The sequence below is a fragment of the Argiope bruennichi genome, chromosome 6, assembly GCF_947563725.1.
Source record: "Argiope bruennichi chromosome 6, qqArgBrue1.1, whole genome shotgun sequence".
NCBI lineage: Eukaryota > Metazoa > Arthropoda > Arachnida > Araneae > Araneidae > Argiope > Argiope bruennichi.
Window position 1 is genome coordinate 40,565,969 of NC_079156.1, and position 27,534 is coordinate 40,593,502.

General features: G+C 28.3%; 1 protein-coding gene and 1 long non-coding RNA gene across 4 annotated transcripts in view; one reads left to right on the top strand and one right to left on the bottom strand.

Annotated features, from left to right (window-relative positions):
* LOC129971179 (CD109 antigen-like) overlaps positions 1 to 9,757 on the top strand; it is an 80,697-nt gene extending 70,940 nt beyond the window's left edge. For all 3 annotated transcript variants that reach the window (XM_056084716.1, XM_056084717.1, XM_056084718.1), the window contains 15 exons: positions 372 to 470; positions 586 to 714; positions 844 to 988; positions 1,604 to 1,780; positions 2,180 to 2,261; positions 2,465 to 2,621; positions 3,902 to 3,964; positions 4,054 to 4,228; positions 4,590 to 4,780; positions 5,770 to 5,922; positions 6,006 to 6,068; positions 6,177 to 6,289; positions 7,333 to 7,495; positions 7,966 to 8,068; positions 8,429 to 9,757. In XM_056084716.1, the coding sequence (XP_055940691.1) occupies positions 372 to 470; positions 586 to 714; positions 844 to 988; positions 1,604 to 1,780; positions 2,180 to 2,261; positions 2,465 to 2,621; positions 3,902 to 3,964; positions 4,054 to 4,228; positions 4,590 to 4,780; positions 5,770 to 5,922; positions 6,006 to 6,068; positions 6,177 to 6,289; positions 7,333 to 7,495; positions 7,966 to 8,068; positions 8,429 to 8,628 (2,013 nt within the window). In that variant the 3' untranslated portion in view covers positions 8,629 to 9,757. The remainder of the gene's footprint in view (positions 1 to 371; positions 471 to 585; positions 715 to 843; positions 989 to 1,603; positions 1,781 to 2,179; positions 2,262 to 2,464; positions 2,622 to 3,901; positions 3,965 to 4,053; positions 4,229 to 4,589; positions 4,781 to 5,769; positions 5,923 to 6,005; positions 6,069 to 6,176; positions 6,290 to 7,332; positions 7,496 to 7,965; positions 8,069 to 8,428) is intronic.
* On the bottom strand, positions 9,754 to 27,534 carry LOC129971180 (uncharacterized). Its single transcript, XR_008784773.1, has 3 exons — positions 27,410 to 27,534; positions 20,770 to 20,917; positions 9,754 to 10,111 (listed from the first exon to the last, which is right to left on the bottom strand). It is a non-coding gene; the product is annotated as an uncharacterized LOC129971180 (long non-coding RNA).

The following is a 27,534-nucleotide window of genomic DNA, read 5'->3' on the forward strand; positions in this document are numbered from 1 at the left end:
AATTTATTTATTTTAATATTCTGTTACTTCCTGATTTTTATTTTGGCAAAATTTATTATTTTATAAAGTTTTTTTTTTTTATTATTATTCCAAGCTTGTGTTATGTCTGATGTTTATTAATTTGAAATGTGTATACACTCTTTTTGTGTGTAATATGTTTAAAAAAAATGCTTATTTTCTGTTAGAAAAATTTTATTCTTAAAATATTCATTTTGTTAAAACATTGCAGTTATTGCCATCATTTAGCTTGCAGGAGTAGCATTTTAAGATCTTAATAAATGAATTCTTTTTATTTTTCTATAAATTTTGAAGTGTTTTTGAAGTTTTGAGGATTGTAAGAAATTTTATTTAATGATTACTTTTTATTGCAGGCTGATGTTACCTTAGAAAACAAGAATAGAGATTTTGAATTTACTGTTGCTGGAGACAAGAAAGCTGTTTCACAAGATCAGATGACAAAGTCTGTCGAGGTTAGTTTTGAATTGTTCAGTATCTTTTCTAAAGTGATAGAAGTTTTCTTTAATTAAGAACTAAATTTAGTAATGTTAAGAACATGCAAAATAGTACATTAATGTTCTATTCTAGGTACCAGCTGAAGATGGCATTTCTGTTCTTTTCTTGATTACTCCAAAGACATTAGGTTATATAGATTTGAAAGTTTCTGCTGTGGCTGATATAGCTGGTGATGCAGTCGTCAAAAAACTTTTGGTTAAGGTATGCGATTTAATAAGTATGACAATGCACTAAATATATTTATGAAATTAAAATAAGTATTTGGAACTATTTACAATTGCTGAATGTTGCTTTAATTATATTCACTATGCAATCATTCTTTTCTTGTAGCCTGAAGGAACTCCAAAATACTTCAACAAAGCTCTTTTAGTTGACTTAAGAGATTCAAACTCAAAAGTTATGGATAAAACTGTGCAAATAAGTGTTCCTAATGATGCAGTTCCAGGTTCTACAACTGTGACCTTATCTGCTATTGGTAAGTATATAAATTCTTCTAAGAGTTTAAATGTATATCTTATGTTTTGAACATATATAGAATATGGAACTCTTTTAGTATTTATTTAAATTAAGTGAATAGATTGACTCCTATAAATGAAAAGGAATAAAGAATTCCATGAAAATTTGTCTACAGATATCCATGTGTTTGGGAAAGAAATTAGTATGTAAATTCTATATATTAAATGAGCATTTATAAATTTTTAATTGTATATTTACAAGTTTTAGTCACTGTAATTTTTATAGTCATGAAAAATATGTTCCAGGTTTTTTTATGCTAGTGACATTTTACTGAACCATATAACACATATATTTACTGTAAACTTTATTCTGAAATTTACTTTATTATATTTATTATTCTTTTATAATAATGAATATACATTTTATATGGAATAATACCTATTTTAGTATTACTACTTTTCCTTGCTGTCAAGATTTTGAGTTAGAAATTGCTTACTGTTTCTGTAGATAATAAAAACATTTTTTAAACATTTTAAGCTAAACCAAATTGAAAAGTCCATATTATATTCTTTAAAATTCCTAAATAATGTATGCATTTCACTTTCAAACGATTCTAAACATATCTCTCTTAAAGGTGATTTGTTGGGACCTACCGTGAATAATTTGGACAAACTACTTAGGATGCCCCAAGGATGTGGAGAACAAAATATGTTGAACTTTGTGCCAAATATTGTCATCACCAAGTACTTAAAACGGGTGAACAGGCTGACGCCTACAATACAAAAGAAAGCAATGAATTTCATGGAAAGTGGTATGTTTAAATTGTGCATTTCATAGAATTCAGTGAATTACAATTTAATGTACAAAATCTGACATTTTTTAACAAGAATCAATCTGATAATTATCGAATATTCTTTTTTTTTCAAATTATTTCTAACTATTGAAACAGGCAAACTTATTATTCTTATGTTTAGAATAAAATTTCAGTATATTTTAGGTTAAAGAATAAAATCAATAGCAATATAGATTTATTTATTGCTGTAATATTTCTTCTGAAGTTAAACACCTAATTGATATACTTGACTTTTGATATGAAATATATATATATATATATATATATATATATATATATATATATATACACTATTTCTAGGATACAACAAATTTTATTAGTACCTCTTACTTAAAATTCTGATTTTATTTCTGTTAGGTTATCAGAGAGAATTAACTTATCGAAGAAATGATGGATCATTCAGTGCTTTTGGAAATAATGACAAAAATGGAAGTACATGGTTAGTTTCATGTGAAATATTTCTTACTATTTTTCTTATATATTAATAAAATGGAATAATTCTCATTTAAAACGTTTTTGTTAATATTTACAATATAACTTCTGTCAAATGGATTTACAGTTACAATCCTTAAAAATTCAAGCTTGCATAATGCATTAAAAAATATTTTTATTGTATAATTTGACATTCATTTTATTTCGCAGGTTAACTGCTTTTGTCGTGCGTTCTTTCCATCAAGCCAAAGAATTCATGGAAATAGATGAAAATGTAATGAATGGAGCTTTGGAATGGTTGGCAAGACAACAGAAAGCTGATGGTTCTTTTGGTGAACCTGGAGAAATTCATCATAAGGCTATGCAAGTAAGTATATACAACTTATACAATCAGTATTATACTCATAATTTGATATTAACATAACTGATTTTTTTCCCTTTTCTTTTTAATCAATTCATAATTTAAAAAAAATGTTCTCTTTGTTTAAAGAATTTTCTAACAAGTTTTGTCGCTAAAAACTTGAAGATAAATTTTTCAGATCAAATTATCAACTCTTTGTGAAGTTAAATTCAACCAAATTTAATTTAATCTCCATCATTTCTCCTATTCCATGTTTTCTATAAACTGAAACAGAATAATATTACTATAAATTTATAATAATATTACTATAAATTTAAAAGTATTATGTGAAGGAAAGCCTGTGAACAAATGGCTTTTTCCTTTTTCCACTATACATTCTAGATAATGTATACATTTTTGGTTTGTTACAATGGCAAATAGCAATTAATAAATTTCTGTTGAGAAAAATACAGTACAGTAGACTCCCGGTTATCCGCGCCTGCCGCACAAAGTTTTTTTTTTTTTTTTTGGACTGATTTTTTCAAAAAGGTGCAATTTTACAGTTATGCTTTTGTAATTACATAATGCATTACAGTATTAAAACAGTACATATGTATTCATTTTTCTGTGTATCCTTGACGCCTCTCATAAATACAAAGCATTTTTCTGTTTTCACTAACAAAATGCATTTTAGGTCAGTTTTGAGTGATATACTAAAATATTAAGCGTTAATTAAACATTTCCTGCTGTTTATTTTACGTTTCATTGTACATAAAACGATTTTTCAAAGTTGGAACGACTATTTTCTTTTTTGCTATACCCGTTTTTAGCTTTTTTCGGATTATCCGCGATTTTTGTTATCCGCGGCGGACATGCCACCCAATTCCGCGGATAATCGGGAGTGTACTGTATTTGTGTAATAACTGCATGACATTGTTAAATTGTAGGATTAACCAAGTCATTTAGAAACAATCAATAGACTAACATGACTTCTTTGGATATTTTTTTTGGGGTGGGGGAGTGAGAAGATTAATCACTATATTGTTATTAATGCTCAAGTATCTAAAATACCTTTTTTAAACATTTTTTCCTAAATCACTTTGTGATATTTTAATTGATGCCAAATAATTAAAATATTAATTAAATTTTGATAATGTCCCCATTTTTAATAAACTGCAGGTATTGGGATACTGTTTAGTGCAAAAATATATTTTAACTAATGTATGTGCAATTATATTAATTTGTGTATTGATGTGATCTTATAATTTTATTGTGAGTGTATTAATTATGATTTTAAAATATTTTAGGGTGGATCTGGTGCTAAAAATGCTTTGACAGCCTATGTTCTTTTGGCTTTCTTAGAAAATCAGGTATGTAAATAAGCTAGCTACTTGGCAATATCAAGAATAAGATTATTTTTATTTCAATAGCATTCAATAAATTTCTATATGTTTAACAGGCACAGAAAACATTTGGCCAAGAAATGGACAAGGCAGCTAAATTCTTGTCTCGAGAATTAAAGAATTCCCAAGATCCATACTTTGTTTCAATTGTAACTTATGCATTCCACTTAGCTGAGCACAGCGAGAAAGATGTGGCTTTACAGAAACTTCTTAGTCTGTCAACTAGAGGTGGTAAGTGGAGTGATTTATAGTATAGTTATTTTAATCTTATAGCTATGCTTAAAACCCAAAAGGTGTAATTTTCAGGCCTCGGGTACTTATTTAATGGACAGGAAAATTGCTATATTGTTAAAGGGTTTATATCTTGATATATATATTTTTTTAAAGCAAGATTTCTTCTTTTCTAAAATCAAAATGTATGTGAAATATTAACAGATGTCGTACTACATTCAATTTTTGTTTGCATAAAAATTGTATTACTGAAAATTAATGTATCACAAACTGAGAACCCCCAATTTAAAATATTTTATCATACTCTTGATTATAGATATTACTTGATTTATTTTTTAAATGGTTTCTCTTTTTCTTTCAGTTGATACTATTAATTGGCAGAAACCTGAAGAAAAATCTGGATCCTATTATATGCCACAATCCCAGGATGTTGAAATGACAGCTTATGCCCTTCTCACATACACTGTTAGAGGTGATGTTGCTGGATCTTTACCTATTCTAAGGTGGCTCATTTCTCAACAGAATGAAAACGGTGGATATTCATCTACTCAAGTAATTAGACAGATCCCATTCCTCTTTTAAAACAATTTTTTAGCTTTTTGTATAATGTTGATGTTTTGTCTTTTTTAAAAAAATATTGGTACATATTAGATCAAAGTAAATTTACATTTATTAAGCTGTGGAATCTTGTTCATATTATCAGTTTTATTTAAATACTAGCTGGTACACAGCGCATTGCTGCCACAGATGAAATAGTTTTGTAAATATTTAAAATTTAGAAATAGCTATCTTGTTTAATCGGAAAAGAATGACTTTTTTTGTCAACAATGTATACATTTATTAAAATTGAATGTTATATAAAGGAGAAGTATAAGTCATATTTATTATTATTATTATTCAAGTATACTTTAGGACAGACATTATTTTTTGTTTTTCCATGTTCTGCAAAAACAAATTTCTCGACTGTTCGACTCGAGTATCCAGCAGACAACTGGCCATGTGAAAAACTGATTTTCTAAGTTCAAAGCAATGGCAAAATTTTTTCGCAATAAGTTGAATAGTACGGCAGTGCATAAAATATAAGCAACAGATTCATTTTAACATATTAGATTGTGTAATTTATCTGATTTTAAATGGTAATTTTAATTTTTGAATGCATTTGAAATATTAACCTTTAGAAAGAGAAATTTATTTAAATAGTTGTTAAAAGGTATATAGGTCTTGATGTTTTTAACTCGAATGTTAACTTGGAATATTTATGATACAACTTATCAAAACATTTTGAGTAAAATTAAGTAACAAATTGTTTAACTTTTTAAGCTTCATTACAGAAAATAATTATAATATTAAAAAATTATTTGTGTTTAATCTTCTAATATGATTCTACATTTTCTTGAAATGGTCATCAGTCAGCCTTTAAATATAGATGCTTATTTACTTTGTTTTAAAAAAATGCTTTTTCATTTATGGGAAAAAATTAAATTCCCTGAATAAATTACCCTTAATTACATGTTCAGTAATTACTGTCTTGTATTCCATAGGATACTGTTGTTGGAATTCAAGCTTTAGCTGCTTTAGGAATGAGACTGGCTTCAACCTCCATCTCCATTAACATCACTTACAGCTTCAACGACATGATGAGGAAGACTTTATCCATCAATTCAGATAATGCCATGGTTCTACAAAAAGTTATTGTAAGATCCCCATTTATCTCTTAATTTATTTTAATAATGTAATGTATTAAATAATTTGTAACCAATTATAATAATTATTTTAGCTCCCATCTGATACAAAATCTGTTAGCTTTCAAGCTGAAGGATTTGGTGTTGCAATTGTCCAGGTAAATGACTTCATATATCTTTTAATACAACACCAATTTTTTCACTATTATGCATCATGGTACTTCTCTCTCTATAATTTTTTAAAAATAAAAATGTTTCTTATGTAGGTAACATGGTCTTATAATCTTGAGTCATCAGAAAAGGCTCCTGCCTTTTCCCTGAAACCAGTTTTAGGCAAAGCTTCCACAGATGATTACATGGAACTTGATATTTGTACTCGGTACGTATTTAGAAATATTTTCATTCTAGAAATCTATTTAGAATCAAAACATGATGTGTGAATGAAATAGTTTGATTTTAAGGGTATTGTACAAGTAATGTGGGCAATAAACCCTGACATAAGTTCATTTTTGGATATAAATTATATATGTTTTAACTTGCTCTCAAAACAATTTTTAATGGTATTAATAGATCATGAATAATAAATTTTCAGGAAGATGGTTTTATCTTTAAGATTGCACCATCTTTCTGAGAGCTTATTGTTCATAATTTATTCAAACGTTTTAGCAAATACAAATCGCTGTATTTGTGTTAAAACTTTTTAAAAAAATTTCCACAATTTTTACTTTCTTGTAAACATGTTTAATAAATTGTACATAAGACAATTTTAATTTAAGAATTATACATAATTATGCATTAAAAGAATAGCAGAAAGTAAATTATACATTACATTATCTAATTTTGTTAGAATAAAGTTGATTATTTGAATTAGAGAGCAATTTAATATGGTAATTTTTGATCAATTCTATTTAAAAGAATCATAATTTAAAATAAAAATCAAATTCTATTGAAGATGGAAATGTCTTTTTGCTTAAAAAAATTGTCACAGCTTAAATTAGTCACTAGGTGTTGCTTACAAGCTGTTATATAAGCCAATTGGCCTAGTCCCTTTTTCATTGATATATTATTAACCTTAGATTATTACTTGAATTATAGATGATGGTAGAATGAAACTTCTTGAACATTCCTTGGCTTTGAATGAATTTGGAATGAGACCAAATGAATAATTTTAAGTTTATTAGAGTCATGGGCCATTAACTTAAAAATGCCCTTAATGCAAATAAAAAAAAAAAAAAATCTAATCCAAAATAAATAGTAAGTCTACATTCAGTGAGCATTTTTGATGAGCATCCGAGTTGCATTGGTTTACAAATTTGGTTGCTTGTTCTTGTGATTATAAGATTTTAACAAAGTAAATTTTCAAATGTTGCAAATTCTTGATGTATTTTGCATTAGTAATAAATATAATTGTTTTAATTTCAGTTACAAAGAAGATGGCTCCAGTAACATGGCTGTAATGGAAGTTGGTTTGCCATCTGGTTTTCAAGCCGATACAGAAACCCTCCCAATGATCAAGAAGTTGCAGAAGATCAAGCGAGTTGAAACACAAGACGGTGATACTAATGTTGTCATCTACTTTGACAGAGTAAGAATCTTTGTTTTGTTAATGAATTTTTGTATCTTTGTCATTATAATAATGATGATTACAGATTTAAATACATATTTTGAAGCGTTAATAATTCATACAATTTTTCTAATATCTTGCAAATTAGTCTTTACATACTTGTCTATTCTTTCTCCTTCCCCCCTATTTATAGCACTGTGTTAAATTGGATTTTATCAATATATATTGATAAATTACAATACTTATATTCTGCTTTATTCAGTTTTTGGTAGCTTATTATTATTGAAATTGGCATATTTTTTCACGTTTCATTATTAATAATTAAGTGCATTAAATTAACTGAAATTGGAATTTTTTAATGAAAGTAAATTTTTCCTTTAGTTATTAAAAAAATATTATTTTTAAGTATACACCATTTTTTTTAATTCTGTATTTCACATGTAAGTATACATGTGTTATTATTTCTTTTAACACTCAAACTTTTTTTATAGATTGGAGGTGAAGAACTATGTGTTAATGTCCCTGCATACAGGAATCACAAAGTTGCTAATCAGAAACCAGTGCCAGTGAAAGTTTATGATTATTATGATTTGTGTAAGTATTTTAATTTTATATATTTGTAAAAAAATAAATAATAATTAAAAAAACGGAAAGGGCACCTTGTTTAGATGCTTCAATTAATCAAGTGAAATAAATCTTAGTTGCATTTGTTTTAGATCATAGCAATTTTTCTAAACTATTCTGTAAGGAACCTTTATTTATACAATATAAAAGTTTGGATCATTTTAATTTTTTTAATAAAATTTTTTTTTTCATGTTGTAATCATTAAGATGGCTAATATTTGCCATTTAATGAGCAAAGTGAAGTTGTAATGATCAAGACAATTTTTTATATGAATATCAATTATATTAAATATGTAAAATCAATTAAAAAAAATTCTTTTATATTTATAGCCAAGAGTGCGAGAATGTTCTATGAACCTAAAGCCATCAGTCTTTGTAATGTCTGTGAAGGTCAGGATTGTGGCAGCGGCTGCAATGAGCTTCCTGATGGTGTGAATTCTTCCCCATCCCTTATGTTCAACATGTGTGCAATGTTAATATCGCTCAGCGCTATATATTTCATGAGAGTGGCCCATTTAGTAGCTTATTAAAAACCTCTAGTGATGGAAAAACTCTGCCACCCTGCTATCATTACATCATGGCAAGTTTGGTATTTTTAAGTGGGTCGATATCAATAGATTTGATGAAGTGATATTTTGTACAGTTAAGTAACGACAATGCCTACCGAAGAACTTGCATGATGCATCTTGAATTTTAAGTTTTATTCATTTCAGTGTTAATTGCTGAAGATGAGACTAGTAGTGAAATATCACTGAACTTTATTTCATGACCATAATGTGTACCATACTGTCCATGAATATTTTTCTTTTGTAAATTATTTTACATAGAAGCTTTGATAACATTCCATAATTTTTTTTTTCTGTGTGGAATCTTAAAACTATCTTCATGTGTTTGTGTCCAACTTAATGCTATCTTTTCATGTATAATTTTTAAATAGATTTTATGTTAAGTTCTTTTTTCCAAGTTGGTGCTTGTAAGTTTGTACTAATCATCCGAGATAAAATGAAAAAGTTAAGCATCTTAAATAGAATTTTTAAAAGAAGAGATGGCATTTAAAGATTTGATATTTAATTAATTAATATGAGCCTCTTTCTTTTGGCTTTTGGGATCCTTTGGGTTTCTCTAGTCATTTCCAGGATTCCAATGCCAGATTGTACTTTTAAGATGCTTAATTTTTTAATGTAATTCTGTGTTTTTATTTTTCAAACTGAGAATTCAGGAATCAAGGTTTTAAACATGGATTAAATTTAATTCTAAAATCAAAAACGCTGAATATTAAACATATCTTGTTGAATCACTTATTAGAATATAAAATGTTAAGGCAGCTGTGTCAAATTATGCACCGATTTTTAAATGCAGTTAAGTGTGCTGGCATATCATGAGCAGAAGTTAAGGATGAAATTTATTATGTTTCATCTACTGTGATAAAATATTTTAAAAAAATGTTCTTATTTTTCATACATTAAAAACATCAGTAATCTAAATACAATTATCATTTTTTAAAAAACAAGTGTTTATTTAAAAATGACCTTAGCCATCATTTTATATATATTGGATATTAAATTCATGTTCTTGATTCATTAATGTATTTTTGTTTTAGGAAGTTAATGATATGATTGTAGATTATAAATTTTTTTCAATAAAATATTTTAAAATTCATTTGAATTATTTTTTATTAATAAATCTTTGCTCTTACATAAAATATATAAAACATGAAAAGGCCAACAAGTTTGAAAAGTTACATCGGATATGCAATAATTGAAGTTTCAGTTTAATTGCCATACATTTTATAAGGCCAAAGTTCAATTTTGAATCTGATAATTTGTTCAGATAATTTAAGATTCTTCAAATATACATTTATTGTATATTCTTAATTCAATTTACTGAATCTTCATATTTTCTGCATTACTTGTACAATGCTAGGTGTTGTAGCTTTCTTTGTTTATGATGGTTAGGTTGATTGTGCCCAGTTAAACACTTCTTTCATTATCATTTTTCTTGCAATATGTAAACCTAATAAAAAAGAACATTCAGTTAGTAAATTTCTGAAATTAGAAGTTTATATATATTCACACCTTACTGATATTTTAAGTATTAAATTTGTGCAACAAATTTTTGGAATTAAAATACAAATTCTTGTTAGTTATTCTTGTTTTGCAATTTTAACACAATTTTATAATAATGGCTGTCTTTTTAACTGCAACCTCTTGTCAACAAATCCTCATTTTACAATAGAATATTGTATGAAATCAGATTTTTACAGTTAAGTAATTTGTCAATATGCAACTACAGCTTTCTTTGAGAATAAATTTAGTAAACAATTCAAGCAGGTCAGTTTTAATTTAAACAAAAACGAATTACACTACACATAAAAAATGACAGCAATTAAAAAATATTGGTGATCTTTTTTCATTACTGAAAAACAATTTTGGCTTTTTAAAAAAATGGGAAACTAACAACTTGCAAGTTTAGAAATCTATTTATTAAATCATTCATTTACTTTAACTAATCCAAAACATTTGATTTGCATCCCTTTTTTTTAAATCACTTTTGTGAAGTATTAGCTTAAAAAAAACTAATCATAAAAGTAATAAGAAATTAACTATTTTGTTCTTTACTATTCAATTCTGTGCAATCTTAATAGATAATTATTGTGTGGACTTTTTCTTCTATATTTCAACCATTCCTTGTAACATACCCCATTACGATTTACTATATATGAAGCCTTTCCTAGTGCAATACAGAGTTTAAAATACTCTTCCAATTAGGAAATATAATTTTTTTTTTTTTCAATAGTTGTTAGAGCCAGCAGATACATTCCTGGAAAAAATAAATTCTATAATTGATCCTTTTAATAAAATACTATTTTTAATACATTAAAATATGACAGTTCCAAAATTTTTATATATCAATGTCAACTTCAAGTAATGAGCAATGATTCGTAGATGTTGAAGACAAATATTAAAATCTACAACAGTAGGTAACACACTGACATACATTCTCTTATTTTTGTACTACAATATTTTCTGAAATTTAATTTTGTTCAAAAGTAAAAAATAGTTTTCAGCATTACACACTTAATGATTTTTTATTTATTTTTTTTTGATTATTACACTGATTTGCAACCATATATTAAATTTTTGCCCTGGAATTATAATTTTCATTTTTTTTTCCACTATTGAAACCTGAAGAAGGATTCGATTAAATTTGTATAATTTACAATATAAAAAAAAATGAGGATACTCAATTAATAAACCAATAAATCCCAGTTATGACCAACCTTCCTTAATGATCCTAAATAATTATAAACTAAAATTTTTTCTTTAAAATAATGCTATCGTATCTTCAGTTGCAAATTGTCAATTAAGACAGGAAATGAATGGGTTGCATTTATGATGAGACTTCTCAAATAGATTCAGGGTGTTTATCGTTTCATCTATTGCAATTTCCTTGACATTTTTCAGATGTTTCTCATATTCAGAATGATGCTTTATTTTATTCTCTTTAATTATTACACAATATATCTTAATTTTATTTGAAAAATTGTTCTACTCTTTTAACTAAAATCAATGTAAAATAAAATTTAATTCTCAGAAAAAAAACTTTCACTTGCTGAACTTTCAATAAGTTTCAATCATGTGAAACCCTTCCCCTTTTTTTGCAAATATATTAACCAACATCAGAACATATATGCTTATCCAGATTGATTTTTAGCCCACCAGTCATACCTTAAAACTGTTTGTTAAATTTGCTCATAAAAATGCAGTACAAAAATATATGCACATTGGTGGAGTGCTTAAAAAATTTCCTTTCACTTGGTAAAACGGTATGACCGAAAATCAACACACCAATCGGAACTGAAAAATAATTTTACAAACAGAGAAAAAAAAATCACAAATAAAAAGTGAAACCTTAGCATCAATATGAGAATTTTTTCAATGAAATGAAAATTGCAAGCATGCTGGCTCAATGCTTAATCTGTAAAATAGAGAAAAGTGTGAAAAATTTGTCTTTATCAATTTTTTTTCTTTATTGCACAAAAAGAAAAATGTTTTAGAAGTATAAGTTTCAAAAAAGATAGTATGAATGAATTTTCGTAAATTTTTGTGGCGGTTTCATATACAACAAGCCATTAAAAAAGAAATGAAAAAATAATAAGCATGTATGCTTGTAATGTATGAAACAAATTTTTCGTGTTTAATATTATTTTAAAATTATAGAGCATATTGTTGAATGTAGTGAATTTTAAACACAAAATTAAAAAAAAATATTAGCAATAATATCCATTTCGTATCGTTCATAACATCCATTCTTACAAAGAATTTAGTAATCCCTGTTCATAATGTTTAAAAATAAACAAAAAATTTTTTTACGAAACTAACAGCAATAGCGTCCGACAATTCATAACTGAACAAAAAGATTTCCGAGGAAAAGTAAAAAAATAATTAATGTAAAATACTTATTTAATTAAAAATAAATTGTTATGGAATTATAATAATGGTTTAATATTTTACAATCAGTTTTGAATATTAACCTAAAATTCATACTTTCGCTGTCGTAACACGTGGTATGATCGATAGGACGTTCGAAAGAAGAATAGGATGGGGGGAGGGAGAGGAGAGAATAGTTTAGGGGGATTGTGATGAGCGAAGGATGTTTGGTGCGTGACTTAACACGCATTGCCAAATTTACTTTAAATGAGAGTATTAAAACATTTTTACTTAATGAAAACTGCCAGCCATGTAAATAACAAAAATAAATTTTAATTGCAAATTAAATTAACAAATATAGAACACTAGCCGCCTTTGGCGACCAGCCGGTTCGCCAATCTTAATGCTCGTTAAAATTTTAATAGTTAAATATTTTAAGTAATTCCTACTTCAATAGCTTCTTCATTAAAATACTTCAAAATTTCAATTCACTCAAAATATTATAAAGACCTTCAGTCATAACGTAATCTGTATCTCTCTAATTTTCTGTTAGCTCCCGTAGAATTTATGCTTTACATTAAATTAAAGTGTAAATGATTAATCTGCAATTAATATAATAATATTTTTTACTGAAACAAAGCATTTTTTTTAATAATATGATTACTGATAATAGAGTCACTGAGCTTTAAACTTTATGGGCACTAAAGAATATCTTTCTTAATTTATGTACAGTAGACTCCCGATTATCCGTGGGCGGGTTATCCGCGGTGCAGATTATCCGCGCCTGCCGCACAAAGTTTTTTTTTTTTTTTTTTTTTTTTTGAGTGATTTTTTCAAAAAGGTGCAGTTTTACAGTTATGCTTTTGTAATTACATAATACATTACAGTATTAAAACAGTACATATGTATTAATTTTTCTGTGTATCCTTGACGCCTTCCGTAAATACAAAGCACTTTTCTGTTTTCATTAACAAAATGCCTTTTAGGTTAGTTTTGAGTGATATACTAAAATATTAAGCGTTAGTTAAACATTTTCTGCTGTTTATTTTACGTTTTATTGTACATAAAACGATTTTTCAAAGTTGGAATGACTGTTTTCTTTTTTGCTATACCCGTTTTTAGCTTTTTTCGGATTATCCGCGAATTTTGTTATCCGCGGCGGCCGCGCCACTTAATTCCGCGGATAATCGGGAGTGTACTGTATTATCTCAAGAATTTGTCAACAAAATTTTCTCAGATTCATCATGAACAGATCGATTCATTAACAATGTTTCATTTTAAATGCATCAAACACTAAGAAAATAAAATGAATCGTTTAAAATAATCGGCCGAAAACAGGTTTAAAAAAACTACTTAAAAAACGATGTACTTAAAACTATAAGCATATACAAAATATATATAACTAACATAAATACAATTTACTTACAAAAGCATGCAACTAACCTAAAAATAATTTAAATCATTGAAAACAGGTTAAAAAAAACTGCTTAAAAAACGATGTACTTAAAACTATAAGCATATACAAAATATATATAACTAACATAAATACAATTTACTTACAAAAGCATGCAACTAACCGCAAAATAATTTAAATCGTCCGTTGATAATGGTTGTCATGGTAACAATCGGAACAGAATGCGCATGCGTGAATTTTCTTCGCCAATTACGGTAACGCAAATGCGCGAATTTTTCTACGCCAGTTGGGGTAACGCTATGCAGATTATACATTTTTAATTTCCTTTATTCTGTGTTATTTTAATTCAAAAGTACTTCAGAATGAATCTGAAACATGGATTAATTAACAATGCTTAATTTTAAATGCATAAAACATTAAGAAAATAAACAGAATCGATTGAAATAATCCGCCGAAAAACGTTAGCCCTAGCCTTATTTCTGTTGGGAGAAAAAAAAAAAAAAAAAAAACGGAAGCCTTTCTCATTTGGCGAAAAAGTTGGCGGTGGAGAAAATGGAAGATATTTTTGGCGGGAAAGTTAGTTTTTAATTAATAATTAAAATTCTAATAAAAATTTCAAAAAAAGAGACCCCAGGTGCACATTCCCGACCTCTAAGGAATACATGTACCAAATTTGGTAGCTGTATGTCAAATGACCTGGCCTGTAGAGCGCCAACACACACACACACACATTGAGCTTTATTATAAGTATAGATGATACATTGGCCGTAATTCCATCGACCAGCACGAGGCAGAAGTTCGGAGCAAGCCGGCGAAGGCAGGAAGTGAGTCACTCGTATTCGTTGGAGAGCAAAGTTCATCTCCATAGGTATGCAATCATACCTATGGAGATGAACTTATCGCCAGTTGGCGAAACAAATAGTCATTTATCACCTGCTTGGCCGCTGCAGATGTATTAACTGTTGATTCTAATGCGCCTGTACCCATTTGAGTAGCGCCAAGCGTTATGGCGAGGGTGAGTGGTTGCTGATGCTGTTTGCTGCGTCAAGTGAGTCTGACGACTTTGTTTTGCTGTGGGTAGATGGCGCCACTACAGCTGTACTTATATGCTATTCACCACAATAGCTCCATCTATATCTTTTCAAATAAAAGAGACTCATTAATGCTCAAAATCATTACAGTAACAGGAGCTGGGCTTTGTTATTATGGCTGCCATTTCCCATAGTACCCAAAACTATTTTTGTTAATTATGCCAATCACTTGTTCCGGGGAAAAAAAAGCAAACAAAACTTTCGACTAAAATATTATATATTTATACATATATGCAATAAATTAGATATGGTGGTTAATCTTTCTTTTTCACAGTCTGTTTTAGACTATCAGTAAAAGTTTGGTTTTCATTAATTGCCAACAATGTTTCATTCTACTTATGAAAAAATATCCGCGAATTATCAAGTTCAATGAAAAATTACCGTTTTATAAAAAAATGTCCAGTTACATAATAAATTTCCCCGGAATTTTCTGACGATTACCGGTCGGCTGGCCACCCTGAGATAGCTTTTATTTTCATTCTCTTGCTTAAAAAAAAAAAAAAAAAAAAAAAAAAAAAGTTGATTACTGTTGATTTAAGTTTAATGGAATAACTGTGGATGTTGGAACAAAGGCAAGTAGTAGGTGATAATCAATGACATACATTAATTCACTTTTTAAAGCAAAATTTAGTCACGGTAGTAAAAAATGGTGCGACATTTTCTATTGGTCAAAGCAAGATAATGGCAAAGAGTAGGCCTTTCTAATGGTGAAACTATGGCATATATATTAATCAAAAATGTCTCGGAACACTTAAATAAGAAATCTATCTTAGCTGTAATAAATGGAAGCAGATTGCCTTATTGAAGGATTTTCTAAGGATACTGGCCCAAATTTGTGTTTCATTGGGAAGAAAATTTCTCGTCTTTTCCATCCCATTTAAGCCACTTCCTGACTTAAAACTAGTAATCTTCAATATTATATTGTTCTGAAGTTTTGGTAAATAGAGAAATAAAGAAAAAAAAAGTATAATGTTTATGAAAGCAAAGGTTTAAAAGGAATACAAATTCTTGAATCTTTTGAATTAGTCATATAAGGCTTACACTATCAGAAGGAAAAAAATAGTCAACGATTTTATTTCACAGTCTCATTTTAGCAGCAATTGATTGTGTTATCGTGAAAATCGCAAGGCTAAAATAGAGACAATTTCTGCTTCTATGTTTCAGTAAGGATGGGGGGAAATAACTTATTACCACCAGATTGATCCCTAAAATATTACTAAATGAAATTTATTATTATATTTTATCGTCCACAACAGTCTGTAATGCTGAGTATAGATTTAAAATATTCCTCGCCCATCTGGTTTGCATTATTATCAGAAAGCAAAATCTCAAACCACAAAAATATCCTTTCTTTGCCCTTTTGTTTGGCAGCTAGGAAATGAGGCGGGCTTTATTTTTTTAAGTGTTTAAAAATTGGCCGATTTTTCGGTGCGCGAATAAAATTACGCATAAATAAAAATGAGTTACAAATCATAAACTTCACATTTTTTTTTTTTTTTTTTTTTTGTTAAATTGTAGCAAAGGTTGATGAGTTGAGGTCTGAAACTTTTTAAATTTAATATTCAAACCGTTTTCAGTACTTAGTTCGATTTGATTGATTGGTTGTGAACATTATGGCTAGAGAAGATTCCATTAAAAGGAAACAAAACTTTTAATGTAGTTATAAAAACATTTAAAGTCTACGACAAATAATTTTTTTATAAATTTCTTAAGCAGTCTGTCAATATGCATGATATTTTTTACTATGACTTTCGTAACAATCAGATCCTAAATATAGTTAACAGCATAACTAATACAGACAGGTACATCTTCTAGTGTTAAAAAAAAATATACTTTCGGTTTCTGTGAATAACATCTGTGCAATAATCACGTCGACCAGATGCGATAAGTTCACTTACTTCATGCATGTAGGAAAACACTTTAAAAAGAATGCTTTTTATGAATGATAAGAGTGCTCCAATGAATGATAAGAGTCTAAGAGATCTCTTAGACTCTAGATTTTACGCTATTGTTTGTCATTCTACCGTGTTTTTGTTCGGCTAGCAGTTCCGAGATAAAATGGTTTCGTTTCTCTTACGAGACTACGATAAAGACTAGTACTTATTACAATTTTATGATAATATCATCTTCAGAAATGTGATAATTTTTGTTTTGAAAGAATTTCTTTAAACGTTGCTTCCGTTTAATGCATTCCTATGAAGAATAAACAAAACTTAGTCAAATTCTATTAACTGCACTATCTTAGAAACTACCAAGAGAAGTCTCTCCGAAACTTTCTCGCTTACTATCTAATAAATGTTCTTACACAGCGAGCAATAATAGATGAATCTATTATAGCATGCGGTTTTTTGGCGATTAATCGATAGGGTGCAATTAATACAAAAATATTGAGCACCAACGCTTAACTAGTATAATTCGTTCCCAAATCACACCCGTAATGTGAAATAGTTAGTCCGATAGGAAACCATGTAATAGGAAAATGCGATCCATGCCGAGAACAAGTACTCAAACAATTTATAATTATGTAATTGACTATTTATAATGCATCAGTTTGTTACAAGAAAGTAGTCTAAAGAAATTTTTCTTTAGATAGGCTTTAAAATTAGGCAAAGTTTAAACACAGCATTGTCTTAAAATGAGTTTGCAGCGTGCATAGCTACTGTTTTATCAGGGCGATGTTTTTGAATATATGATACAATGATTTCCAATGCTTTCCGTTATTTCACTGGAAGGTTGTTGCTTTGTTGCGTCTATTATTTCTTCCTCTTCAGACTAAATCTCCTCCGCAGCTTTTTTGCTGTGAAATAGAATGCAGTTTCTTCAGCTAGGAAGTTTTTCGGTAAATTTTGGCTACATAATTTCATGAACTCGTCGATGTCATTGCTATGCCCCGTAGTCTTCCGAAGTCTTAGCAATAAATGCGGCAGTCGAATATTGAGAGGAGCTGGAGGACTGGCATAGTTGTCAAGATTTTCAGACTCTATGTGCTTCAAGCAATACAATCCATGAACACCAAAAATAATAAAACATGGAAAATGAAAGAAAACTTGAGAAAGGTTACAGACCAAATGGATTAAGGCTCACATCGGAATATGCGGAAACGAAACTTTGAACTTTTGTTGGTCATTGTCCTCTAATGCAAAAGTTGGATAGTTAATGAGCATAGCAGCCAGTACAATAATCGATATTTATAAGATTTAGTTCTGTGGTAACGGGACGACTGGCTGCAATTAAAAAAAAAAAAAAAAAAAAAAGGGCCCCGTAGCCTTGGCCAGAGACACAATTCCGTCGATTAAGGCTTCACAGGCGTTTACTCAAATCCCTCAGAGTTCAATAACGCTATCCGGCAAAAAAAAAAAAAAAAATTCCATGTAAATATAAGGGTTCTCTTCAAACAAGCGCTGAACACAAACTGGTACAGTTCAATCCAGGATGTGATATTACGGTTTTCCCTCGCTACTAATTCTGCGAACATCGCTCGTTATCACTCGATAAGCGAGGTTTCACAGTACTAACAAAATCCGAATATGTATTTAGGACGTTTTTTTTTTTTTTTCTTCTTCCTAACGAATGACACTAAAGTTTGACATAGAACTACAATAGTACTCACAAAAATCACAAACCAGATTTCATTTATTTAAATCATTGCGGTTTGGTGTTATCGCATGCTTCTGAAAACATAGACCGACAGACGTTCAACTCTTTGTTGGATTCGATTTAAAATTTCATAAATTTCTACAATATAGATATTAAATCTGTGTACAGAATTTTATTAATCCAGCTCTCTCCGTTTTGTGGTTACCATGTTAAAACGTATATTCGAACAAGAAAGAGTTCCACTGAAAAGATTTTGTCTACAATTTGCTCAAAGCATTTTTGACTTATATTTGTCACAGACAGACATCTCAGGGCTATCAAGATGTGGAGATTCTTCGAAATCTTGGTGTGTGTGTGTGTGTGTGTGTGTGTGAGAGAGAGAGAGAGAGAGAGAGAAAGAGAGAGAAAGAGAAAGAGAGAGAAAGAGAAAGAGAGAGAAAGAGAAATTTTATACTAAAATTCTTGTATATTATATATATATTAGTGTATCTCGGTAACGGCTCTAACGATTTGGATGAAATTTTATTAAGTTTTGCTTTTTGAGTTTGTATATCTTTATAGGGATCTTACCTGAAAAACGCGGTGTTACACACACAAAGAAACATTTTATTATAACTAAATATTGACATGTGGCTATACATGACCTGCGTACGCGTATCAGAGATGGAGTAGTGGTTAGGGCTTCGGACTCCATGCATTTTTCTCTTGTTCGATCCCGCGCTGGCAATTCATTTAGATTTCGCTTATAACTTAAAACCAACCATTGGATAGGATTTCAATTACGATTTTACAAAAATTGCAGAGCGAAGCTCTGTTCCCCAGGTATTAATGAATAAATAAACAGTAAAATTAAGAAAATAATAAAATAATTATTAAGAAAATTTTTATAATTATAATGAACTTCATCAACTTTTTTAAAAATTAAGAAGTTAAAAATTTTTGTTGTCTTTTCTTTAATCGAGTATATTGAATAAATAAGTGCGCCTAAAAATTAAGGACATTAAAAAATTATTCTTCATTTATTGTGGTCAAAAAATACGGTCATAATTAACTACGAAAATAAATGAGAAATTTAAAAAAAATTAATTATATTTATAGGTTTGACTTTAAACTAAACAAAATAAATTAATCTTGCAGACGATATTTTATACATTTTCTTTCATATATTTTTCTGTAATAAGAAATTCAAGGGGCCAGATGAAAAAATTCTAACAGTCGAAGAGTTAGAATTGAAAACGTTCAAATCAGCCAAGTAGCCCATTTCGGCCGTAAATATATTTTTGTCCGTCTACTTCGAATCCCTTTTTCACAAATATTGCAAATTGGAGGCATAATTTAATTACAAGCAGTTGCTGATAGATCATTTTATCAGTTTATCTGATGACAAGAGGGTTTCTTTATACAAAGACAGTAGGGATTCCCTCAGGATGTGTGTGTGTGTGAGAGAGAGAGAGAGAGAGAGAGAGAGAGAGAGAGAGAGAGAAAGAAAGAAAGAAGCTCCTGCAACGAACTATTAGAACTTTCTGTTCTTTTCTCAAACAAGTAAGAAATTATTTATAAATTTTACACGTTACAAATAAGCAAAATCTTCTAAGCACGGCCATTTCGAAAGAACAATTTAATTTTTTTTTGTGGTTACTGAGGGTAACGGCGAAACAGAAGTGGAACTATCCCTCTATTTGCAAGTAACGATGGCTCACGTAAGAAGTGCCTACACAATGGGCTTTTTACCTTGTCTTTGTACTTTTTTACATTTTCGTCAAAGCATCAACTATAAGGAAAAAAGAATCACTTAGGTCAGCAAATAAATTTTAAATTAAAAAAATCCTAAATTTGATTATCTAAAAATAAACTGACACTTGATTTAGTTTTGAATAAATTAATTTTATCAATTTGACGCGGAACCCAGTTAGAAGATATTGATAAAGGTCGGTCCTGCCATCTCCAATTATTTTTTAAAGAACCCATAGATTATCTACGTATTAAAAAGAGATTTCTAATATTGATTTAATAAATATTGAAGTCTCTCGAAGATGACAGCATTTTAAGTCAAAATGACACATTTAAAAGAGAAGAATTTTACTTTTCTTCGAAATTTGTTACTAAAACAAATGTCGACAAAGAATGGATATAAAATACCTTCATCAAGCGATTTTCTACACTTCTTTCAACATCATCATCGTTTTCCTCATTCGAAAGACACAGGCAGTGAGACTGGGAATTTTCCCGCCAAAACCACTTCTCTAAAAAACTCATGGCACTTCAACAAAGTTTACACATTGCATTCCTAAGGAAAAAAGGAAATATACACACATATGAAATATACTCAATTTATAATATCTATTTATAAAAATGAGTGTCTGTATGCCTTTTGCATAATTTCTTTTTTCGTATTGACAGGCCACAGTATTTGCTCCTGGATCTCGAACTGAATAAGAGAGGTGAGGGAAGATGGGAAGTTCTAACAGAGATTTTTGGCTTTTAAATAAAATGCTATTAATCTGTGAGGAAAAATTTAAACTAGAAAGTTATATGTTTAAAAAAGACCTATAAAACGAGTTCTCGAAGTTAAAGACAACTTAAAAATAGCAAGAGTAAATTTAAGAAAAAGCTCAACTTCGAAAAAATGTCTCATTATATATATATATATATATATATATATATATGCGTGTGCTACAAGAAAAAGAAATGTTTTATAAAAATTACAGATGGATATCTGCATTATTTTTTGAAATAACGTAGTGGGGAGAAAAAAAAAGTCGTCGAAACATACCTGTAAGTACTATCATATTTGCCCGAATTTGAAAACACGGAAAAAAAACGATTAAAAATAAAAATGAGATTTATTTAATCATAAAATATCGATGGAATTATCGAGTTCCATAATGGTTATAATTCTGATAACATCTCCTTCACTTTCGGTTTCTGAGAAATCTAAAGTACAGATTTAAAAAAAAAAAAAAAAAAAAAAAATCAAATTCTGATTTTTTTTAATGATTATAAAACCTTTTATTTCTATAGTGCTAGAAAAAAAAAGTGAAGCTTATTATATTTAAGCATTACAGACCAATGCTTACAAGTGCTATTCTTCATAAAATCATAAAAGAAAAAAAATTATTTATGAAGAGATATCCAGAAAGATTCAGGATCAAATTATCGCCGCGCCAATAAAAAAAGAAAATGCTCGTTTCAGTAAGATTTATTATGACTCATTTTGTATGGTCACGTTTTGGATGAACTGTTAACAATGATATTTATTATCCGAAAATTGACTGAGTCACAAATTCAACTTCAAATATTTTTGTTCAACAACAAAAGATTTTGGAACATTTTAATTATTTTTTATCATTATCACGATATAAAAACCAAAACGTTATATTAATTATTCGAAATTCTGAAATTTAGCGGGCGTTTTTGATCTGTTTAGAAAAACGATAATCCCACAGATGCCAGTCTTATTGCAATATATCATATACAGTACACTCCCGATTATCCGCGGAATTGGGTGGCGCGGCCGCCGCGGATAACAAAAATCGCGGATAATCCGAATAAAGCTAAAAACGCGTATAGCAAAAAAGAAAACAGTCATTCCAACTTTGAAAAATCGTTTTATGTACAATAAAACGTAAAATAAACAGCAGGAACTGTTTAACTAACGCTTAATGTTTTAGTATATCACTCAAAACTAACCTAAAATGTATTTTGTTAATGAAAACAAAAAAGTGCTTTGTATTTACGAGAGGCGTCAAGGATACACAGAAAAATGAATACATATGTACTGTTTTAATACTGTAATGTATTATGTAAATACAAAAGCATAAGTGTAAAATTGCACCTTTTTGAAAAAAATCAGTCAAAAAAAAAAAAAAAAAACTTCGTGCGGCAGGCGCGGATAATCGGGAGTCTACTGTATCTAAATAAATTAAAAGGAAAGTATTTTCGAAATTTTATCGCATACTCCTTAAAAAAGTGTTTTCCCCAACCCTACCGACGCACACATAACACACACACACAAAAAGTGAACATGGAGGAGGGAGGAGAAAGCTAAGAATGTTCAGATTTCGGAATACGGATTCGGGCGTTCTGAGCTAGGTACTTTAGTTATGAAAACAGAATATGGATTTTAAATGCCCTTTTTCAACTGAAACTAAAATCTGACAAAGAACTACAACTTGAGTTACAAAATCGCATACAAATTTTCATTTTTGTGCGATTTTGAAATATCGCACCGATATGCATGGTACGGAACGATAGACCCGTTAACGGATTTGGTTCAAAATTCGATACGAATCTACAATTAACCCTTATCGTGGCAAGATTGCTTTTTTGAAGAAAAGCAAAAAAAAAAAAAAAAAAAAAAAAAAAAAAAAAAGATGTATATAGGTAGCTTATTTTATATATATATATATTTTTATATTTTTATTTTATAGTGGTAGTATATTTTTATAAAGTTGTATGTATGGTATACTATACAAAATTTCACAGTTCAGTGAGGTTTTGATTCATCATATTATCAAATCTTTATCTTCATTTATTATATAATAGTTAATAATTATTGTGATATCGTTATCAAACAGACATAATTGGGCTTGGAGAGTTCTTAAATGCGGCAATTTGTTAAAATCTCGGATTCCTTTTTTTTGTTGATTAAAATACTTTCTTCTTGCACTCGAGAAAGCGGAAAGTGAAATTTGTATTACATATGATTGTTGGCATTTTACAGGCTAGACATTTTGGCTTATAGCTATCGAATTCAGCAGAACTGTATTTTTGGAAGGTGAAAACGCGCATCTGGGAGTAATGTTTTTGAAATTTTAATTGATTAACAGTAGAGTTAAAATTTCAAAGGTTTCTTCTTCTCGGCCATACATCTGCTAAAATATCATCACACACACAAACACATTTTAACAGTGCAAGGCCGAAAAATGGCATTTTTGAAATTTTAACTGATTTATTTTATCCAGGAATGCATAATTTGTACAGATAAAACAGCGATAAGAGATGCATCAGTCTACATCGCGACATATGAGTTTAAAAGAAGCAAATTTGTCCTTTCCTTGATTTTATTATGAGATTCTGATAGGGATTTCTTTGTATGTGTCGATTTAACGCAAGGGGATCTTGGATATATTTAAAGGGATATTATAAGCATTAGCGTATTTTTATCCTTTCGCTCTGAGTATCGGAAATGTGAAAGTCATCAGTTTTTTGAAGCGCGTGTAGAATTAATTAAATAAATAAGAGAAAATTTTAGAATGAAATTAATATGGCCTAATTTAAGATAAAAAGTAGAATTTAAGAAAAAATAATATAAGAATAAAAGAAGAACTGAGATATTATTACACATATATGTTACTAATGATACATGACATTATATTTGATGACAATTTTAAATAAAAGATTTATACGAATGCGAAAATGCCGTTCTTTCTATTCTTTTAATATTTTCTGTTCATAAATATGTTACCCGCTTTTTTGCCTCTTTCTCCTAAATTGTCGCCATTACTGGCAGTAGCTAATTGCTTATTATAGCTATGAGGTGATTACTTTCCTTAAAATTTAAACAGTGAACTTTGGATGAGAGATCCCTTTCCTGTTTGAACTTTCTGCTAAATATTATTTTAGTTCAAGAAAATATACAGCTTTTAAAAAAAATTTGTATGGTTGAAATTTATTGAATTAGATTTTTAAAAAAAAGAGAGAGAAAAAAAAAGACTAATGCAAATTTTGGTTCAAAAGGAGAGATAAATATAACATGTTTTCGAGAACGCGATAAAATTTTTAGTGCCTTTCAATTCATTACATCTTTGTAAAACAAGATTTTAATTGTTATGTTTTTTATTCAATTAATTTTTCTGCTCATTAAAAATAAATCTACAACAAGGCTGTGACTTAAATATGCGTACTGCTTAACATGAAGATAAACTTCGGCATATCACAACTCTTCACAACAAAGCATGGTCATTTGTCGTATTAATGAATAAAATTACCTAAAAATCCGCTATTATATATTATTACCCACTATTTATTAGAAAATATATTTTATTATAGTGCAAAGGTTTTTCTAAAAGCTTATACTTGATTTATATGTTTAATTTGTTTTATTCTTTGACTATAAATACTTCATTTAAGATGTATTGATATTTAATTTGTGGAATAGTAAAATGTAGAGTTTCATAAAATCACGATCGAAATTTTCTATTAGAATCATGTGCATGCACTAAAGTGAGAAATATTGACTATTACCAAAATCATGAAAATTTATGCAGTTCGAAAAAAATATATTTTTTAAAATATATATATATTTTATAATAAAATATTATTTGACATTCTTCGATGATAAAGCAGATATATTAACAAATACAATTACATTTCAAAATTAAAATTTTATTAGAGTTCGAAAAGTTTTATATTTATTAATCAATGCTTTAATTTTTAATTAAAGATTAACAAAACCAAAACACAATAATTGCTTTTTACATATAAACTGAATTATTTTTATGTATAAATTAGTTGAATCTTTCATCTTGAATAAAACTTTCCAAAATAACCAATCTATTACAAAATAGGAAATAACTCGAATTTATTACCTTTGTATTTGGAATACAATTTTTTTTTAAAATCGTAACTTTATGATTTAAAGTTCTTTAATAAGTTCATTCATAATAAGTGATCATTAAATCTTAATAAATTATTTTTGCATTACGCAGAAATTCCACTACTTATAAATTTAACAACTTATATTTTAAAAAATAAATAATATTTAAAAGAAATCATTATGAAAACATTTTGCACACCAGATATAAAAAACTTTTAAGTTTAAATGGATGCAGGCATTTTATTAAAAGCCTAATAAATCAGGAAAAAATATTTTGTTTGAAAAGCTGCTTAAAGTGAGTAAACATGATTCATAAAGTAAGTGAATTATAGCAAATAAACCTGACAAAATATATCTTTATTTAACTTGTATTTTTCATGTTTCTAAAAATTCATTGACGATTTTTCATGCGTTCTGAAGTACTCAAGTTTTCGAATTTTGAGCATTAGTAGGTTGTTGATGACAAAGGATTTTAATAATTTGAGAACTCAATTATCAGTTAATTCAACTGAATTTTGATTCCAAATAAAAGAAACCGTCTAGTATTTAAACTGAGGGAAAAAAATGATTTAAAGAAACGAAAGAATAATGGATAAATTAAAAAAAACTAAAAAATAGAGGGAAAGAAACGAAACAAAATTTAAAAAAATATTTTTACTATGCTACAAAAATGTATTTTTAAAAAGTGTTTTTATTAAGTTAACTATTCCCCATTTAAAAAAAAAATCTATATGCAAAAATTTAATTCGATTAAGTTACATAGCAATATAAAATAGAATACTTATAAAGTAATTCATAAGAATCTAATTAAAATATACGAAAACGTATTTTATTTCAGTTAATAATGATTAAGAAACAAGATAAATAAAAATATATATCTTTTATGGAAATGCTGTGTTTCAATATAAAAAAAGTTCAAAATATAATTAAATAATAATTACAAATGTGAAAAATGAATTAATATTACAATGAATTTCATTTAATTTTAATAAAATCTTTAATTAATCTACATGTAAGAAAGTAAATAGTACTTCTATGATATCACATAGCGAAATAATAGAGAAATATTTAACTATTAGTTTTGTCCTTGTATCATAATTTCGTAACATAAAGTTATTCATACGAAAGGTAGATTATACACAATTGTTTACAACTATTATATCAATAGAAATAAATGACTGAAACAGAAAGAATCTTAAATAACTGTGTAGCGCATATGAATTAATTTATGACTATGTATTTATAAAACAATAAAATTATCAGAAAGAGAATTATAGAAAATAACATTTTTCCTATAAATCAGCGAACATTATAATGCAAAACATAACAAGAAATAACATGAAAACTATTTCGTTTTAATATAAAACAGTTCATTTATTTCAAAATTCTTATGCTTTTTTTTAAAAAAAAGTTCCTATTTATTAGTAAACAGGAATTCGTAAGTAAAATATAAAAAATTGGACAGATATTTGCTGGATAGAGCTATCCAAAATTCATTCAGAAACTTCCAAATTCTTATTCGATTCATTCCTTTTTCACAAATATATTTCGAGATGAAAATACCTCTTCTGAATACTATTTTTAAAGCATTATTTTGAATTTTAATTATGTAACATCACGAGTGTGATTCGTGCATCGAATAACCATATTTTTCAAGCAATAAGCTAAAATTAAACCATTCACAGACGCTGTAAATCGATACACACATAGAATTTAGTATAAATATTTCAAGTGTTCCAAAGATTCTTATTTGAATGAATAAGACTTTATCTTTCCAAGCCGAAAGACGTCATTTAATTACACAGTTAAAGAGTTAATAAGCATCACGTTAGTTAAACTATAATTCCAAAAATGCTAAATGCATGCATAGATTTAGATAAACCTCAAAATTGTTGGTGCTTATGGTAAACATTAAAAAAATACATTAATTTATTAAAAATTAATTAAAAATATATTACTAAGACAATACTACCTAACAAACAACTTAATAAAATAATATAAAATGCAAATTTTGGAAGACTATTTACACACTTTTTTTTTCAAAATTTCGAACTTATATTAACTGCTATTTTGAATCAAATTGATATACAAATTAAACACTTCAAAAAACAATATCATTCGGAATATATACAGCTTGAGTTGTGAAAAGAAGCTAATTTATACATAATAATTAACTAATACCTGGAAAATCGGAGCGTAACTCCCAAAAATACGTTGCATCCACCTAACGAGGATTAGAAAAATAACTAAAACAATGACGAAATCCGTTGGCGAATTGCCGGCACTCTTTGGCTTCTTTCTAGTAG